Consider the following 17,361-nt stretch of genomic DNA (forward strand, 5'->3'; position numbering starts at 1 on the left):
AGCCCACCTCATGCTTGCCTCCAGCTCAATTTCTGGGAGCTCTGAGTTGCAAATAGGTGCCCTACACCCACCAGAGCTTTCAGACATGGGCTGGATCCAACAGGGCACCAACTCCAGCTGTGCCAGCCAGGCTGTGGGGTTTTCCCCCATGAGCTCCCAGTAGCAGCTCACCCATGGGTGGGGATCCCATTAGGCTGCCCTGTGCCAGGAAAGGAAACATGATGCTGGAACTGCTGAGACCATGTCTGTGGGGCTGTGAGGTTGCACCTGGCAAGATGCCAGTAGTGCTGCACTAGCCTGGTACCTGAGCAGTGCCCACAGAGGACACAGGTGACCGTGGTCGAGCTGGGAGGCATACACTTATGTGGGTGGGCACTTGTGCTCCCTTGTATAAATTCAGTGGCGTGCACACTCAGACTGTCACACTCGTGCTCACACATAGACTTCCACACCATCCACCTGTATATTTGAAGAGGCACAGGGGACTCCTGTGGAGACACACACTCTGGCCAGAGGCAACCACGAAAACAGGTCCCTGGCACTCAAGGAAACAGAAACTCCTGTTTGAGAGTCCCCCTCTGAGGCCAGACTCAGGCCTCCTGGATCACCCTGGACACCCTGAGCTTCCCGGGGACAGCCACAGTTCCTCAGGTACAGCCCCAACCCAGCCCCTGGAGGACAGCCCCCATCCCTCGGCGACAGCCACAACCCAGATTCCTGCCGACATCCCAGCGCGGATTCCCCGAGCAAGGGGACACCCCCAGCCCGGACCCCCAAGCCCACCCGGGGAGCGCTGTCGCTGTCCAGGGTGCTGCAGCAATGCTGCCCGCCCTGGACCGGACCCAGCCTAGGGATACGGGGATGTCACACTGGAAACGTGTTGAAGGCACGAGGGTGACACAGAACCCCTGCAGAGGACCGGAGGTCTGGCGGGTCCATCCCTGTGGTCTGGCCACCGGGGATGGGAGAAAGTTCCTGAACAAGGAGTGTGCGTATGTGTGTGTGCTTGTGGGGGGGGGGGGGGGGGGGGGTTGTTTGTGAGGGTACCAAGCAGAGTTGGAGTGGGATTGATGCAGCCTTAATTGGGGTCTTGTGTCCCTTTGCACTGCTGTGAAGCTCTGGCCACAGCTCATCGAGCACCGCAGCCCCAGGGAGCCGGCAGGGCACATGTGGACCTGCGTCCCCACTCATTACCAGGCTCAGAGGGTGATGTGTGTTTCCATGCTCCCTGGGGAGCTTGGGGACACAGCTGCTGTCACCTGAGTAACCAGCCGTGATTGATGCCTGCTTCCCCATGTCCTGCAGGGACTGTAATTGAGCAGGAGAGAGAAGGTGGAGGATGAGGGGACAATCCAGCCCAGCCAACAGAGTGCTGGATCCAGCTTCAGCACTGGGCTGGGGGCAATTGGTTGAATCGGTGTGCCCCTTCAGACTCCAGGGATGGGGATGTGGTCAAAGGTCTGCTTTTATTCCTGAGGAGCAGGGAACAGACTCCGTGTGCAGGGCTGTGGACAATCAGTGCTGTAGCTGCAGCTCTGTTCCAAGTCTTGCAAACTGGATGGGACTCTAAAGGGTGGATGAGGACAGTCCCAAAGCCCCCCAGGGCTTGAGGGAACTGCGTGAGTTTCTCACCTCAGGGTAGTGGGTGGTTTGAGACCCTCTAGTACAGGCATTTTTGTGTTTGGGGTATTGCCCATCATGCTGGGCCCAGGCCACAGTAGAGCTGGTACCCTCTAAGTGCCAACCATTGCTGAGTGCACAGTCCCTGGCTGTGCCCCCTGTAGCCCCCAGCCCCTTCTGCAGCCCCCAGGCAATTCTGTTAATGAAGCCATTTCTATTTGTCGCCTTTGTGGAACAAAGCTCAGCTCTTCCCCTCTGAAGATCCCAGTTATCGATCCCAGGGAAGAAAAGGCAGCGCCTACAGAGCATCAGCCTTCTCCTGCTGCCTGAGTGCTCTGCACAGCTCCTGCAGGTGATTTGGGAGGGCACAGAGGCTGCAGGGAGCATAAGGAAGCACCCCACAGCTCCCTCCTGCATCTGGTAGGCCTGTACAATGTTCAGGAGGAACGTACCCATAAGGACAATTTTTCAGGGTACAGTGGGTTTAGCTTCCAGCAAAGGGCAATGAGGGGTTCCCCAAAGCCATCCAGCTCACATTACCAGCGATGTTAGCAAAGTACCTGTATTAGCAGATAGTTTTTATCTAAAAGAGTGGCCTGAAACCTTGACTTGGTGTTCCCTGGTACCTGGGCTATGGCAGAGCCATACCCAGGCCCATGTTCTTCCTGGCACTGCTGAAGTCATTTGTACATGACAGGGCAGTGGCAGACTGAGCCCTGGGATACAGAGAATAACATCAGAAGGTGCTTTGAAAATTCACAGAATCATCAGGGCTGGAAGGGACCCCTGGGGATCACCCACTACAACCCCTGTGCCAAGACAGGGTCATCTGGAGCAGATGACACAGGAACACAGCCAGGTGGGGTTGCAATGTCTCCAGAGAGACTCTACAACCTCCCTAGGCAGCTGTTTCAGTGCTCTGCCACCCTCAGCAGAAAGAAGTCCTTCTTTCTGTTTTAGCTTATGGCCATTGCTTCTCCCTGTAACAGGGAACCACTGGAAAGTTTTGCACCACCCCCTCTGACACTTGCCTTTGAGATATTTTGCATTAATGATTTAAATTTTGAATTTGATTTTGAATTAATATATTGCATTAATGAGATCCCCTCTCAATCTTTTCTCCAGAATGAACAGGTTCAGCTCCTGCAGTCTCTCCTCAGAGGAGAGATGCTCCAGACCGTAGATCATCTTTGTGGCCTTTTCTGGATCCTTTCCAGTAGCACCTTGTTTTTCTTATGCTGGGGAGCCCACACGGGGACACAGCACTCACCAGGGCTGAATAGAGGGGCAGGATCACCTCCCTTGGCCTGCTGCTCTTCCTGATGCACCCTAGGACACTTCCTGCTCTGCAGATGGGAAACTCTCTGGACTTTTCCTGTGGCAGATGCTGCTACTAAGAATTAATTTCATCCCGGTCAGAAATACGTGCAATTGTGAGTGCCAGCTGAAGGCAACGGCACGGCTGGGGTTGGCTGCACCATTCATTAGTGCTTCTCTTCTCTGTGAGTGTCACCTGCGGCAGTCGATAAGAGAAAGGTGAACGCGGGCAGACAGAGGCCTGGGGAAAAGCCGGAGGCAGCCTCCCGGATTTCAAAGGGCCTGCATCCGCACGGATCGCTATATCAATTCCTTTTAATACATCCGAGCGCCTCTTTCCTGGAGGACAACGCCGGAATGAAGCGGCCATCGACTGCCCTCCCAGGCGGCGGGAGGGCTGTACGCCTCCCTCTGCAGTGCAAATCGCCATCGACCGCCCCGCATCCTCCGAGAGGGGCTGCGCTCCACCAGACGCGGCCTCCCCTCCCGTCTCCATGGCAACCGCGGTCCTTAGCAACGCGCCGCCATGGCAACCGCCGGGGCGCGCCGGAAGTGAGGCGTGGCCACTTCCGCCCGGCACGAAGATGGCGGCGGGCGCTGTGGAGCTGCGGCGGCTGCAGTGGCGGCTGGAGGAGCTGGAGCAGCGCGTCGGCCTCGGCGGCGGGGGCTGCGGGCCGCGAAAGGTGCTGGGGGGAAGTTGCGGAGAGCGGCCGGTCGCCGTTTGGTGCGGCCCGGCGGGGTCTGGGGTGCCGCGGCCCGGAGGGGCCTGACAGCCCCGTCTCCTCCCTCTGTGCCTCTGCAGGTGGCGGACGAACTGGTGAAGGTGCAGGTGGCGCTGAACAATATCGCCGGGAAGAGGGAGAGGATCAAAATCCTGTTTAAGAAAAGTGAGCGGCTCTTGCGGGGGGGGAGGTTCGCGGAGGGCGGGAGCGGGGAGCTCTCAGCCGATTCGCTGCTCTAAACAAAAGTGTCTTCCCCGCACCTGTGTACTTGGGGCCCTTATTTCAGTTTATTTGGCGCAGAAATAAGTAACTGAGAGAGGTTTTTGTGCTCGCGATCCACCAGCTCGGCAGTCGGGGGTGGGAAACAGGCGGCTGCAGCCTGTTATTTGCTCAATTTCCATCTACCCGTGTCAGTGCCAGGATTTGCACTGCCTGAAATGCAGCCCGTGAAGGCTCTTGGAGCATGAAATCATGGAATGAATTCCTGTTCACTTGGACTTCCTGGCCATGCTGAAGTAGCTCTGCCCTCTGTATGTGGTGGGAGCAATGAGCTTCACACTCCGTGGGCAGATCTGGGGAGCTGCGTCCAAACTGGGGGGTACTTTGTCCTGCAGAGCTGCCTGTTGGCCAGGTTTTGCTGTGTATTGTCACAGCAGGGGCAGGGAGGGTCGCTGTGTCCAGGTCTGCAGTAGCTGCTGAGTATAAAAGCATAAACTGTGTGTTTGTGGGTGATTTTAAGGACGTGGTTCTGTTGGCTGGTTTTGCCCTGAGGGTAGGAGGAAGCAGATTTCACTCACCTTTGATAATTGTTATTCAGACAAAAAGCAGGATTTCCAGTTGTCCCTAATGCAGTGGTTTCCTGGCTTGAGCCATTTGTCAGTTCTTGGTCACAGAGCTCCAAAGTCACATAGAAATTAATTAATCTGGGGAACAAAATACAAAAGTAACCGGTGTTTGCAAAGTAATCTGGTACATAGTGGGAGGGGAAGCTGCTCTTGTGAATGCCATAGCATGTACCCTGCTTTTTGTCTCCAATCCTGTTTGTCCCTCCAGTTGAAGATGTAATCAAATACCTTGACCCCCAGTACATTGACAGGATGGCTGTTCCAGATGCAATGAAGCTGCAGTTCATCTTGGCAGGTATGGCATGAAACCAGGAGATACAGGAGGCTTTTGTAACACTGCAGAAAAAAGTGTCCTTTACCGAAGATGGATGGGGATGGGTTTCTTTTCGTCGTTTGTAAAGACATGGCACAGCATGCCCTGTGGAGGTGTCAGAGAGATGGTTTGTACAAGGATGTCTGTCACCCTCGGTGCTCCCTCGTGCGCAGCCACGCTGCAGTTTTATCAGCTCTGATCTCTCCCATATTGATCGTTCACTTTAGCCCTGAATTAATCAAAGGCTGGTAAGAAAAGCTGGAGCTAGAAGGGTTTCCTTACCCCACTTCCAGTATTCTCCAGGCTGTGACAAAAATAGAAGGCATTTGGATGTCTTTCAACACCCCCTAGCCTTGTCCTCTTTTGACCCAAGGAATTTGATCAATTTGTGATGGTATCATCTGTGAATGGAATTTCACAGAATTGTGTAATGTTAAGGGGGTGGAAGGGACCTTAAGGACCATCCAGTCCCAACCCACCCTGCCATAGACAGGGGCACCTTCCCAACTATCCCAGGTTGCTCAGACCCCCATCTAGCCTGGCCTTGAACACTGCCAGGGGTGGAGCATCCACAGCCTCCTGGGCAACCTGTGCCAGTGTCTCACCACCCCCACAGTAAAGAATTTCTTCCCAATACCCAGCCTAAATTTTCCCTCTTTCAATCTGTATGCATTATTCCTTGTCCTGTCTTTAGAACTTGGTGGAGATTCTCTTGCATGAAATTGGTGTGAATCAAGACCCAGGGATGAGCAGCACAAAAGTGTAAATAAAATCATGAACAAGCCTCCTACTGTAAAGACAGATCAGCTGGAAAAATTACCACTATTTGTGAAAAGTCAAAGCAGGGTTTTGTGTTTACTGATATTGCTTCTTGTCCTCCCCCCATAACCAGAGGAACAGGCTATTCCTGCCCGTGCAGCCCTTCTGGAGCAGGTGAAGACCCTCCAGCCCATCTTGGACAGCACCAGTATCCAAGGTATGCACATTCTTCTGAAAGCTGGAGCTGCAAATGCCACCTGATAAGCTGTGACCTGTCCTGCTTTCTTTCTTTTCTCTTGAGCCTGAGACTAGAGAAGAGGACAGCTTAGTGGTGTGAGAGTAAACTGAGTACAAACTTGGTCTGCTCCTGCCTCATGCTGCTCTAGCCTCCCTTGCAAGGTCAAGGAGGTGATAGAGTGGCTTGTGAAGCAGGCTAGAGACAGCAATGTGGCAGAGAGGGTGGAGCCTGGCAGGTTGTCCTGGTTTAGGGAAAATTTGGGAGAAAACCTCTGGATGGCATCCCTCCAGAAAACAAATTCAAGTGGCCCTTCCCCCAGCTGGTATGAGAAAAATTTCCTTGGAGAAAAGTGGAAAAAACTGGTTTTTTAACAAGCAAAGTATCTACAAGCATAAAAAAATGGATAATATTAAGCAATGAAACTTCTCACTCTTGGAAGAGATGGCAGGTCTAGAAAGTCCTTGTCGTGGGGTGTAGCTCAGCTCGCTCAGGTTCTAATCAGTCCCTCCAGCACTGGAAAGTGCCGAGGCCCAGGCCCTGGTGGGCCACAGGTGTGAGCTCCCGGGGTTTGGCTGGGTTTTCAGTCCAGAGCAGGTTTGAACAGATCCAAGGAAAAAGGAAAAAAACAGTCCAGAGAACTTCACTGCCTCAGCTAGCTAAAACTAGCTAAAAGCAAAGGAGAGCTCTGTCCTGCTGTCTGTCCGTGCTGCAGACAGCACAGTCCAGGAGCAGGATGTGGGGAATGAGGGCTCTTCCTTAACACAAACTGCAACTGCTCCTTCCCCTTCTTCGCTCTCAGAGCCAGTCTGAAAGGTGCAGAACTTAATATGGAACATAAACAGAACAGACCACTGGGGATACAAGCATCATAAAGTCACCCCAGGACACAGGTCATTCCTTCCTGTGAGCTTTTTTACGTCCAGAACATCTCTGTTCCTGGCATAGACAGAGATGCAGGTTGTTTACTCTGAGTTCTTGAGTAGCCCTCACTGTGGGCACCCCTGAACTCGTGCCGTATGCAGTTAAGTTAGGTAGTTAAGTAGCTTTTTTAAATCCTGTATCTGAGTTTTATCTGTAGCATGGGACACTTGCACCCAGTTGAGTGGAGTTCTGCCATGCTGTGCTCATGGAGGAGGACTGGGCTTTACTTTGGGAACTATTCCCATGTGCTGTAGAACAACCCAAACTGATTTCTCCTTTGTGTTTCCAGCGGTTCCTGACCATGCAGCCAAACTGCAGCGGCTCTCACAGATCCACATACAGCAGCAGGTAGTGTGAATATTCCTATCAGTATTGACTGGAAGGGCATAGGAACCTTTTGCCAGTGGCTGCACTGGCACCCCTGTATTTGTGATTACTTGAATTGCTCATTTATGGCAGAATCAGAATATGCATACCACACTCTTAAAGAAGTTTAGGGACTCCAAGGGAGAAAAGGGGATAGAATTTCTCTCAGTTGAGTCCAAGTTGGAAATTTGCCACCATAAAGCTGCTCAAAACTGCTTTCTGTGACACGTAGTAGGTGGCAGTGGGTTTAACCATCTTGAATTCCCCCTTTTACTGAGACACTGAGGTGAAGAATTGCGTTCCTCCAGTGTCTTGCTCTCTGGAACATTGTTGACACTGCCACCTTTTCCCTTCACCCTTTCCCTCTGTGTATCCCTTTCCCTCCCTGTATGAGCACTCCCAGAGCTGGCTGTGAATAGCCTGGACAGTTCCTAATGGTCTGTTTCAGCATTTTGCTGTGAGTTTCTGTTCTGGGGCAAGCAAAGCCTGGATAATGAGGAAAGGCAGGCAGAAGTGCAAGCCTGGGGGTTTTGGTGCTTCATGGGATCAGTGTTTGTGACTTTTCTCTTGATTGTGGAAACCTGTCCAGCTGCAGTGAGCACCCACAGTCAGAGCCTGAGCACTGATCTCAGTGCTGGCCTTGGATAAGTTTTCCTGCAGTGCTGTCAGGTACAGGGAAAGGAGAGATGTCCCTCACCTTATTTACTGCTCATGCACTGTGGCTCTTCTCTTCGCAGGAGAAACGTCATGATCTCACTGACAGTGTCAAGACACTCCTTGAGGATTATAACAAAATGGTATCCTTGGAACTTCGGGCCTGGGACAGCTGAAATGACCCCTTTCCCCTGGGCTGCTCCTGCTGGATCTCCAACCCTGGGTTTAACACCCTTTCTGGTGTGGTGGCACTTGTGTCCCTATCCTGGCTGTGTAGGATCCCAGTGCCGAGGCACATCCCAAAACCACAGTGGGTAGGGAAGTTGTGTAGAGAGCCCTTGCATGGTGGTGGTTTGTGGTGTTCACAAGTGCCACCCAGACTCCTGTGGGTGCTTGGTGCTGTGCAGTGGCTCAGCCACTGGGTGGATTAAACCCATGGAGGCTTTCAACAGCCTGGTGCCCTGGGCCTCTCCCAAGGAATCAGGATTGTAATGGTGCTATCAAGATGCTCTGACCTGGGTTTCTTCCTCGCAGTTTCCACATTACTTTCCTTAAGTCTTATATCCAGACCCTGCTTCTGTCCAAGCAGTTTGTGCAGTGGAATGAGGTCCTGTCACGTCTGGAAGCAGCCAAGCAAGCGAAACCTGTGGCAGAGTGATGGCAGAGCTGGGAGCGCAGCATGCCCAGGGCCCCTGTGGCACAGCTTGCATCCCGCTGGTCCCAGCTCTTTCCCGCTTGGGGTGAACATGCTGGAGGGACATGACAGTCACTTGGGGACACTGCACAGAGCTGTGCCAGCCCCCAGTCAAAGCTACACTGCTCCTTAATCTGCCACTCTGTGGAAATCTTGCACTTCTCTAAAATGCATCTCAGTTTTAATGTATTTTAAGACCCCTTTCTGTGCTCTCTGTGGATCATAGTAAAGTCCTGGAATGCTGATTGGATTGTCTGTCTATCCCTGGTGCAAGGACTGCTCCTGGCAAAGACTGGAGATTTTTCCCCAGGTAGTGATCTCATGGCAGCCTCCAGGAGATGGTCAGTGGTTCCTTTGAGCCTTGGGCCAAGGGCAGGTGGATTCCTTCCAGCCCCACACTCTTCCTGTTCATATGAGTTGCCTGTGCCCAGGGGAATCTGGTCTCATGGAACTTTCTGCCTTGTGGTTCTCCCATCTCTGTGCTGAGAGAAGGCAGCAGCTTTTGTCTTTATCCTGCCTCTGCTTTCCTGAGGCTGCTGCAAGCCAAAGCCCATGCTGGCTCTTTCCAGAGAGGGCACAAGCCATGTCTTGCCTGGTTTCCAAGGCCACGTTTGTAGCAAGGGTCTCAAACCCTTCAGGTTGGTGAGACGTGGCAGAATCCCCAGAGGAAGTCCAGAAGAGCTTGCCGGTCCCTGTATCAACAACCTTGATCAACAACCTTGCTGGTTGTCAAACCCCAGTGGGGCTGCGGGCCTGCGGAAACCCCTGCTCCCTCCAGCTGCCTGGGGAGCTCACGCAGGCCCTCCCGTGGGCGCGCACGGGTCCCCGCGTCTGTCCGTGCCCGGTGCCGGTACCGGGATGGGCCGCTGCGAGCGGGGACAGCCCCGGGGCCGGGGGGGCGGGGCCAGGGGCTCGCCCCGCCCATTCCCCGTTCACCCAATCAGGTGATTGATGGGCGTGCTTCCGGTATCGGGCCCCGCCCAACCGTCTCGCGCTTGCGCGCGCCCGGCGTCGGCCGCCATCTTGTGTGGAGGGGCGCGCTGAGGCGGCCGCAGGTGAGCGAGGCTTCCGCACGTCCCACCGGGACATCCCTGACTCCCTCCCCGGCATTCCCGCAGCCCACCGCGGCGGTCCGGCTCCCCTCGGGCCGCGGCCCGGGCCCCCAGGCACCGTTGGCAGCGGCTGCCGTGTCGGGGTGAGGGCCTCTTGTGCTCCCAGGGTTCGGAGCGGGAGCTCCGCGCTGCCGTGTCCCTGAGGAGGATGGGGTGCGGGGTCTGGGTGCAGCGGGACTCAGGAGCCTGCGGTTAACAAAGTACTGCGACCTTCAGCACCTTGGGCTTTGAGGTGGGGACATGGAGTGCCCTGCACTGGGCCAAGCAGACTTAGGTCAGGTTGGTACCTGCCTTGGCAGAGACGGCAGCTGTGAGATCTGGCCTTTCTGTCTTACCCTCGAGGAAACCTTTTGTCATTCCTGCAATCCCTAGCTTGCCATCTCCCTTGTGACATGTAGTGTTTTGCCCTCAGCTGGGTTGACCGGGTTCCTAAGAGCCTGTTTCTGTAACACGAGGTGCTGCATGTAAACTGTGTTTGAATGCATCCTGTGCATGTTCTGGTGCAGATGAGGCCAGCATCCCCCAGGTTCTGTTCTCAATCACCCCAGCTCACTTGTTTGTTCTGTCTTCTCGAGATACAGTCACCCTGCTTATGCCCACAATAGTAACGCTGTTTTTTTAACAGCCTGCCTGCAAAGGCTCAGGCTGCCCTGTGGTAACATTCATACTGTAGGTATGTCCTTACAAGAACTGGGCTAATCTTTTGGTTGTGCCTTTCCAGGATTCCCAACCTTGATAGTTCAGAGTGGCCTTCAGAGGAAAAGTTGTAGCTAACTGTGATGGGAATTTCTTTGTGCAGCAATTACAGTGGGCTGGATGTTCATGGGTCCATTTTTCTTTTCAGCACTGCAGAATGGAGAACTATAAGAAGACCAAAATTGTGGAGAAACCTTGTCCTCTTCCTTTCACTGACTTGCCTGCTGATATTATTGAAATGAAGGTGAAGGATGGGAGCAAAATTAGGAATCTGATGGGCTATGCTATGAGCAAGATGGAGCAGGACTCAGTGAGGCAGATTCTTTTCACTGGCTCGGGCAAGGCTGTCAGCAAGACCATCACCTGTGTGGAAATCATGAAACGAAGGCTCAAGGAGCTGCACCAGATCACCAAAGTGCTCTTCAAACAGATTGAAGAAATCTGGGAGCCCATTGTGCCTGAGGCAGGCCTCGATGCCTTGACAGTGAAGAGGAACATTCCTGCCATATGTGTCCTACTAAGCAAAGATGCCCTGGATCCTCAGGAGCCGGGGTACCAGGCTCCAGGATCTTTCGATGCCTTCTGGACTGACACACTGAAAGCAGAATCCCAGGGCCAGATGAAGAGGAAGCAGGGTGGAGGCCGGGGAGCTGGCAGCACAGGGAAGCACCCTCGCTCCACCGGGGGAATGCCGGGGGGGCCTTGAGGCGGCAGCTCTGCGTGTGGTTCAGAGGAGCTGCAGAAACCAGCCTGGGGCTGTGGCTGCACAGCTGCTGCTGAACACGGGGGCTCACAGAGGTGTGAGGGGAGGGCAGGAGGAGTGGACTGTTATAACTGGGTGCGATTGTAGCTGTCTGAAAATGTGTTTTGACAAGTTCCCTTGCCAGAGGCTGCCAGGCTGTACTCCTTAGAGGTTTGTGGAAGACAGAAATCGCCTCTGCTTGAGCAAGAACTGTTGGTGTGCTGTCAGTGAGCCCCAGTGAAGGGCTGCTAGCCCAGCAAGGTTTCAGGTGCCCAGGGGTGCAGCAACCCAGGCAGTGGGACAGACACGTGCCTGTGTGCCAGGTGCAGGTTGCTCTGACCAATACAAAGGAGAAACAGGACCTGATGTGAAATTGCCAGAGAGGTGCCAGCATTGCCCAGGCTCATGAGCAGACAACAGGGCACAGGGCTGGATCAACCATTTCTGTGCCTGAAGAGTCCTTCTGCTGAGCCTGTCAGGGGGGTTGAATGTAGGACTGCCAGGATACAGCTCTGTCTGGTACCATGGGCATGTAGCTCCCTTTGGCTCGGCGGAGTTGGTGGTCATGGCTCTCTCCAAACAGGCAGCAGTCAACTCATGTTGTAACCAGCCTGAAATCCTGTGGCTCTGTGGCTGTCCTGGGGTGGTGGTAATGGGAAGCTCCAAGGGATCCTGTTCTTTCCCCTTTATGCTCCTTGATAATGCACAAAGATGGCTTTAAAATAAAGGTGTAAGTTCATGTAACTTGGAAATTTGTCATATCTTCCTCATCCCACTGGAGGTCACCCTGCAAGCATTGATGGTTGGGCTACGGCTGCTGGCTGAAGCTCTGCTCTTCCAGCCCTCCTGCTGCTCTGTGTTTGTTCCTCTCGTGACTGTAAATGGACCCTGATCCAATGGGAGGTTAATATCCAAATACTAACCTCCTTTCACATCCAAAATAGATCAAAGTTCTGGGCTTTTTCTGTGAAGCTTTTTGCTAATTTTTTTCCCCCTCTTTTAAACTGGCTGGAACTACAGCCTCAAAAAGACAGGCTCATCCTGAACTCTGCTGAGTGAGGCAAAGGGTGGATCATCTTTTCTTGTGCAGTAGTTTCCTTCCTGGAGCAGGTCCGGTAAGTAATTCTGGGCCGGAGAGAAGGGCTGTACCTGTGACAGGCTGAGCTCTTGCCTGAACGATCCCTGCTCACACGGTGTCCTGAGCAGTCCAGGAGCTCTTCCTGCTCTTCCCGTGTCACTGCTTGTGTAGTGAGCTCCAGCTGGACCCAGCACTCTGCACTGTCAGTTAAAGGGTGACAATACAAGCGTTGAAAGAGATTTTACCTAAGTGAGGGGGAGCAGGAGAGGTGCAGTGTGTTACCGGTGCAGACAGACAAGACTCCAGCAGCCTGCATGGCGCACAGACACCTGCCTCGCATCCAAACGAGCGCCCAGTGGAGCCAGGAATGTGCCAGGCTTACACACCTCCTCCTCCCCTTCTGGAGGTCTCACTGCTTCCTGCCCCACTGCCTGGAGGTAGTCAGCGGAATGCTTGGACCTGTCCACTGTGCCAGCAGATGTGAGTCCTGGGAATGGGGCAGAGTTAATCTGTTCTATCTTCGTGCTGTTCCCAGCTGCTGCTCCCTTACATCTGAGGAGGAGACTGCTTTTCCTGACTAATTAGCAGATTAGCCATAAATGCCAAGGAAGATGCTCGAGTGTCTGATCAGATGGCTTCTGACATTTCAACTGGCAATGTGTCTGTGTTTACTCAAAACACCCTCTTAGCAGAGCCGAGAGACAGATCCTCAGGCAGCCTGTGTAACCCTTCCTCATGGCCGTGGCACGTTTAAAGCTGCCTCATCAAAGCTGCAAAGTTATTATTTATTTTTGTTTCATTGGAAGTTATCCTCAGCTGACTTGGTGTCTGTCCCTTCAGGACTGAGCTTTACCTGACTATCACACCTGTGGGTTCAGGTCAGCTGAGAGATGTCCCAGCTCCCTTACAGCTCTGCCCTTCACCCATCCTTCATCTGGCTGTCTCTTCTCCCATGGAGACACACCATGTGGGAATGCCTGGCTGCCACACACCCCGGTGAGACTGCTGCGCATCTGTCTCACCAGGCATATGTGGGGCCTGGATGTGGTTTTTCGGAGCAATTGCAGATGCAGATCACTGCGGGTCTCCAGGAAGCACCGCAAGCTGTCAGCCCCTCCTCCTGTCTCCTAGCCATCTCCTTTGGGTGCCACATCTGTGTCCTTTAGTGGGTGCACCCACCTTTGTGGTGGTGCCCCACACGAGGGCTTCTCTGGCTCCAGTGTCCATATGGAAGCTGGCAGCTGTACAACGGGTTCAGGCTGTTAACCCTGTTCCTCAGTTTCCCCACCAACAGGACAGGGAGAAGTCGGTTGTGCTGGTGAGACTGATCTTGCTCGCATTCCCAGGTACTGATTTTCCCTAGATGTCCTGTTCCCTCTTCTCCCTGGGTTACCGTGGGCTCTAAGCATGAGCTCTAAGCTCTGTCTGTCTGTACCTCTTGTGGCCCGGGAAGGACCCCAGCCCAGCCCTGGCAAGCCCATCCTCAGCAAGCTTAAGCCGCGATGTGTGTAGGACCAAGTGCAGGTGTGTTGGTGTGTGCAGGGCAGGCAGCAGCAGGGAGAGCCGGCCGGCGGCCCCGGGCAGAGCAGGGCCCGCAGCGCACGGGGGCAGGCGCAGCAGGACCCGGGCAGGGCTGTGCCAGCAGCGGCGGGAGGGCAGCACCGGGGCCGGTACGGGCAGCACCAAGGGCACTACCGGTGATAGTACCCGTGACGGTACTGGGGACAGTACGGGGGCAGTACCGCGGCCGCACTGGGGCCCGTACCGGGGACAGTACCGGGAGTAGTACAGGGGCAGTACCGCTGGCAGTACCGCTGGCAGTACCGTGACAGTACCGGGACAGTACCGCTGGCAGTACCGCTGGCAGTACCGTGACGGTACCGCTGGCAGTACCGCTGGCAGTACCGCTGGCAGTACCGCTGGCAGTACCGGGGCAGTACCGCTGGCAGTACCGCTGGCAGTACCGCTGGCAGTACCGGGACAGTACCGCTGGCAGTACCGGGACAGTACCGCTGGCAGTACCGCTGGCAGTACCGCTGGCAGTACCGCTGGCAGTACCGGGACAGTACCGGGACAGTACCGCTGGCAGTACCGCTGGCAGTACCGGGACAGTACCGGGACAGTACCGCTGGCAGTACCGGGACAGTACCGGGACAGTACCGCTGGCAGTACCGGGACAGTACCGCTGGCAGTACCGGGACAGTACCGCTGGCAGTACCGCTGGCAGTACCGGGACAGTACCGCTGGCAGTACCGGGACAGTACCGCTGGTAGTACCGCTGGCAGTACCGGGACAGTACCGGGACAGTACCGCTGGCAGTACCGGGACAGTACCGCTGGCAGTACCGCTGGCAGTACCGGGACAGTACCGGGACAGTACCGGGACAGTACCGCTGGCAGTACCGCTGGCAGTACCGCTGGCAGTACCGGGACAGTACCGCTGGCAGTACCGCTGGCAGTACCGCTGGCAGTACCGGGACAGTACCGCTGGCAGTACCGGGACAGTACCGGGACAGTACCGCTGGCAGTACCGGGACAGTACCGGGACAGTACCGGGTCACGACCCAGGCCGGGCCGGCAGAGCGCGCGCTGCCCGGCGTTTGTACCCCCCGCCGCTCACGTGGGAGCCGGGCGAGGGGGCGTGTCCCGAGCGGGGCGTTCGGCCAATGATAGGCGTCGGGCGGAGGAGGTGACCAATGGCAGTGCAGGGGCGGGGCTCTAGCAGGGCCCGCCCCCGATGCCGGCGGGAGGGCGCGGGCGGCGCGCGGGGCTGCGGCACCCACGGGCGGCCGCGGCGGGACCGCGCCGGCTCCGAGCGCTCCGCGGGGCCGCGCTGGGGCCGCTCCGCGCCGGGACCCCGAGCCGCCAACCCGCTCCGAGCGGGGCCCCGGCCCCGGCAGCGCCACCCGCCCTCCCGCCGGCACCGGGGTCCCGGCGGAACCCGGGGAGAAGCCGACGCAGGTGGGTAACGCCGGGGCCCCGCGGCGGGACGCGGCGGGAGGGCGGAGTTGGTGGGACCTGTTGCTGTCCGGTTCCGAGGGCTCCGTGGTTGTCCTTCTTCGCGGCGGGCGGGGGGTCAAAGGACCCCGGGAACACCGCAGCTGGGGCTCTGCCCGACCTCGGTAAAAGCACAACGGGGTCCCTGTCCCTGCACCCGCTGCCCCCGACCCTGGCCCCGGCCCCGTTCTGGATGCGGGACCTCGCAGCGGCGTCCCGCCGGCAGGAAAAGGAGTTGGAGGACGGAGAGGGGATCGGATCGGGGCCATGGCTGTCCGGGGTCACCCGGGAGTGCACGGGGGGGAGCGTTTGGGCCGGGATGAGGCGGTGGGTCTCCTACTGGGGACACCTCCAGCCTGGTGGTCCACGCAGGGGATGAAGGGCAGAGCCAGGGCTGGAAAGGGGTGCTGGAAATGTCCCCCAAGCAGCACCTAACCTGGGAGCCGCTGCAGCCTTCCAACTCGAGCGGAGCCCCGTGGGCCCTGGGGTCGCTGTCCCCTGGCACCCCCACAGCCCACCCTGAGGCACAGCCTGTCCCTTCATGCCCACGGTGACTTTCTCTCTTCCAGGTGCTGGAGGGAGAACAGTGATCCCTGTGTCCTCACTGCCGTGCTGGAGGAGGGGAAGCCGAGGGAAAGCTTCCCTGTGGTGTGGTGCAGCCCGGGACGCAGCTGTGAGTGGCCAAACTGACGGGGTGACACTGTCCTGCTGCCGGCCTGGCCCCATCCCCATCCCACCGCCAGCACCATGGCTGTCCCCTTTGGCCCCTGCCAATGCTAGCAGGTGGAGGCTGCACGCTCGATCACTGCCCTGGCATCCTGAGTGTGAGACCGGGCTGTGGGCCCCGCTGATTCCTGCGGGACGGTGGCCATGGCGGCTGCTCTCTCCACCGGAGCGATCGTGGCAATTTCTTTTAACTGTGTCATTGCATTGCTCATCCTCATCCTCTTCCTCATCCTCTGCAAAGCCTGCAGGACCCCCTCATGTCCCAAGAAGACCCCAGCTTCTGATGTGGATGAGTCAAGGAATGAAGAGAAGTACTTGCTACAGCCCTGATCTGCCTGGGGACTGGGGTATCCGGCTGTGCCGAAGGAGTTGTGCCAGATTGGATGCCTATGCTGCGACTCGAGTGCTGGATCAGGCACGATGAAAGCTGAGGGGACACCCAACTGCTTGCAGAGGCTGTGACAGGGGGTGCAGTCCTTTGCCTTTGTGGTTTTGGTGTGTGAATTTCCTGCGAGTGCCCACAGTGGTGATGGGGATAGAGAGGCAGCTGATGGGGATATGCTACATGGACAGTCATGCTTGTCCCAGCGGCCAGTGAGCACAGCAGGAGCTCTGCTTTCAAGTGCACCCCTTGTTTTTGAAGAGCTTGTGGGCTCTTCTCTGGTGTTCAGGGCCTGTGACAGTGGCAACAAGGTCACAAACCTGAGCAAAGCTGGTTGGGGGCCTGGAAAGGGGAGGCAGCAGGGCTGGCACAAGTGCTTCTTCCCCAAAAGGCTGGCTGCTCCATGGCAGGGTGTGCCCAGGGGAACCTGAGCAGCCCCAGCCCTGCTGGCAGAGCAGGGTGTTACCTGTCCAGATGTTTGGGGGTGGCACTGGGTGCCGCATGCCCTCAGCCTCAGGTGGGCATTTGGCAGATGTCTGCCCAAGCAGCAGGTTTAATGAGGCACGAGAGGGCCTGCACGGTCTGCCTGATCATCCCCGGCCTGTGTGTCAGTCCCTTCCAGCATTAGCACCAACGCTGCTAGGCAAATGACCCTCCTCCTCCTCCTCCTCTCTGGGTGCGTGTCCCTGCCCTCCCCCATCTGCTCCCAGCCGAGGCCAGCCAGTGGTACTTGCCCTGCCTGTGAGCAGCAGACCTGCCCTTGCAGGCATCCCCGATCCCGCTGAGAGCAGCCTGGTGTTTTTCCTGGCTTTTTCCTGGGGAGATGGAAGACATGGGGAGATGAGGGTGCCTGGACAAATAGCTTTGAAGGTTCTTTGACCCTGCCTGTTCCCTGGGGATCACAGTGGCTCTGTGGGGAGGGATGCTGTCATCTGGCTTGCCTGCAAGCCTGGCAGCTGTATCTCCCACCCTGCCAGTGAGTGCTGTGGGTTTTGGAGGGCTCTGCCTTGCCTTTCCTAGAGCCGAGCAATAGCCACAGTCACCACTGGCATAGCCACTGCAATAAGGGGACAGAAGGGTGGGGTGGGAGGGATGCCAGTCAGGGTTCCTGCACAGGCTTGGCCAGGCCTGGCAGAGCCTGCGGCTCCTCCCCGTGTCAGGTGTAGCAAACACATCCCTT

The 17,361-nt window shown here is 56.4% G+C and overlaps 3 protein-coding genes across 5 annotated transcripts; all 3 read left to right on the plus strand.

Annotated features, from left to right (window-relative positions):
- Window positions 1–3,495: 3,495 nt before the first annotated feature.
- DCTN3 (dynactin subunit 3) lies at window positions 3,496–8,694 on the plus strand. The gene is made up of 7 exons (XM_058827436.1): window positions 3,496–3,620; window positions 3,740–3,824; window positions 4,713–4,799; window positions 5,710–5,793; window positions 7,025–7,083; window positions 7,839–7,898; window positions 8,324–8,694. The coding sequence occupies exons 1-7, from the start codon at window positions 3,522–3,524 to the stop codon at window positions 8,411–8,413; spliced, it is 564 nt and encodes a 187-aa protein (XP_058683419.1). The 5' UTR covers window positions 3,496–3,521; the 3' UTR covers window positions 8,414–8,694.
- Window positions 8,695–9,372: 678 nt separating this feature from the next.
- RPP25L (ribonuclease P/MRP subunit p25 like) lies at window positions 9,373–11,749 on the plus strand. 3 transcript variants are annotated; one of them, XM_058827898.1, is made up of 2 exons: window positions 9,373–9,504; window positions 10,406–11,749. In XM_058827898.1, the coding sequence occupies exon 2, from the start codon at window positions 10,415–10,417 to the stop codon at window positions 10,961–10,963; it is 549 nt and encodes a 182-aa protein (XP_058683881.1). In that variant the 5' UTR covers window positions 9,373–9,504; window positions 10,406–10,414; the 3' UTR covers window positions 10,964–11,749. The 3 variants fall into 3 exon arrangements, with proteins under 3 accessions (XP_058683881.1, XP_058683883.1, XP_058683882.1); XM_058827900.1 differs by lacking the exon at window positions 9,373–9,504 and adding an exon at window positions 9,517–9,644; XM_058827899.1 differs by lacking the exon at window positions 9,373–9,504 and adding an exon at window positions 9,653–9,793.
- Window positions 11,750–14,847: 3,098 nt separating this feature from the next.
- ENHO (energy homeostasis associated) lies at window positions 14,848–17,335 on the plus strand. Its single transcript, XM_058825789.1, has 2 exons — window positions 14,848–15,037; window positions 15,643–17,335. The coding sequence occupies exon 2, from the start codon at window positions 15,944–15,946 to the stop codon at window positions 16,127–16,129; it is 186 nt and encodes a 61-aa protein (XP_058681772.1). The 5' UTR covers window positions 14,848–15,037; window positions 15,643–15,943; the 3' UTR covers window positions 16,130–17,335.
- The last annotated feature ends 26 nt before the right edge of the window (window positions 17,336–17,361 follow it).

Source organism: Poecile atricapillus, chromosome Z, assembly GCF_030490865.1.
Source record: "Poecile atricapillus isolate bPoeAtr1 chromosome Z, bPoeAtr1.hap1, whole genome shotgun sequence".
Classification (NCBI taxonomy): domain Eukaryota; kingdom Metazoa; phylum Chordata; class Aves; order Passeriformes; family Paridae; genus Poecile; species Poecile atricapillus.

What these genes read in the sequence shown, in the direction of transcription:
- DCTN3 (XM_058827436.1), top strand. Translation starts at nt 3,522, where the DNA reads ATGGCGGCGGGCGCTGTGGAGCTGCGGCGGCTGCAGTGGCGGCTGGAG. An exon ending in CAAAATCCTGTTTAAGAAAA is followed by an intron (nt 3,825 to 4,712) that starts GTGAGCGGCTCT and finishes TTGTCCCTCCAG; the next exon opens with TTGAAGATGTAATCAAATAC. An exon ending in GCTGCAGTTCATCTTGGCAG is followed by an intron (nt 4,800 to 5,709) that starts GTATGGCATGAA and finishes CCCCATAACCAG; the next exon opens with AGGAACAGGCTATTCCTGCC.
- RPP25L (XM_058827898.1), top strand. Translation starts at nt 10,415, where the DNA reads ATGGAGAACTATAAGAAGACCAAAATTGTGGAGAAACCTTGTCCTCTT.
- ENHO (XM_058825789.1), top strand. Translation starts at nt 15,944, where the DNA reads ATGGCGGCTGCTCTCTCCACCGGAGCGATCGTGGCAATTTCTTTTAAC.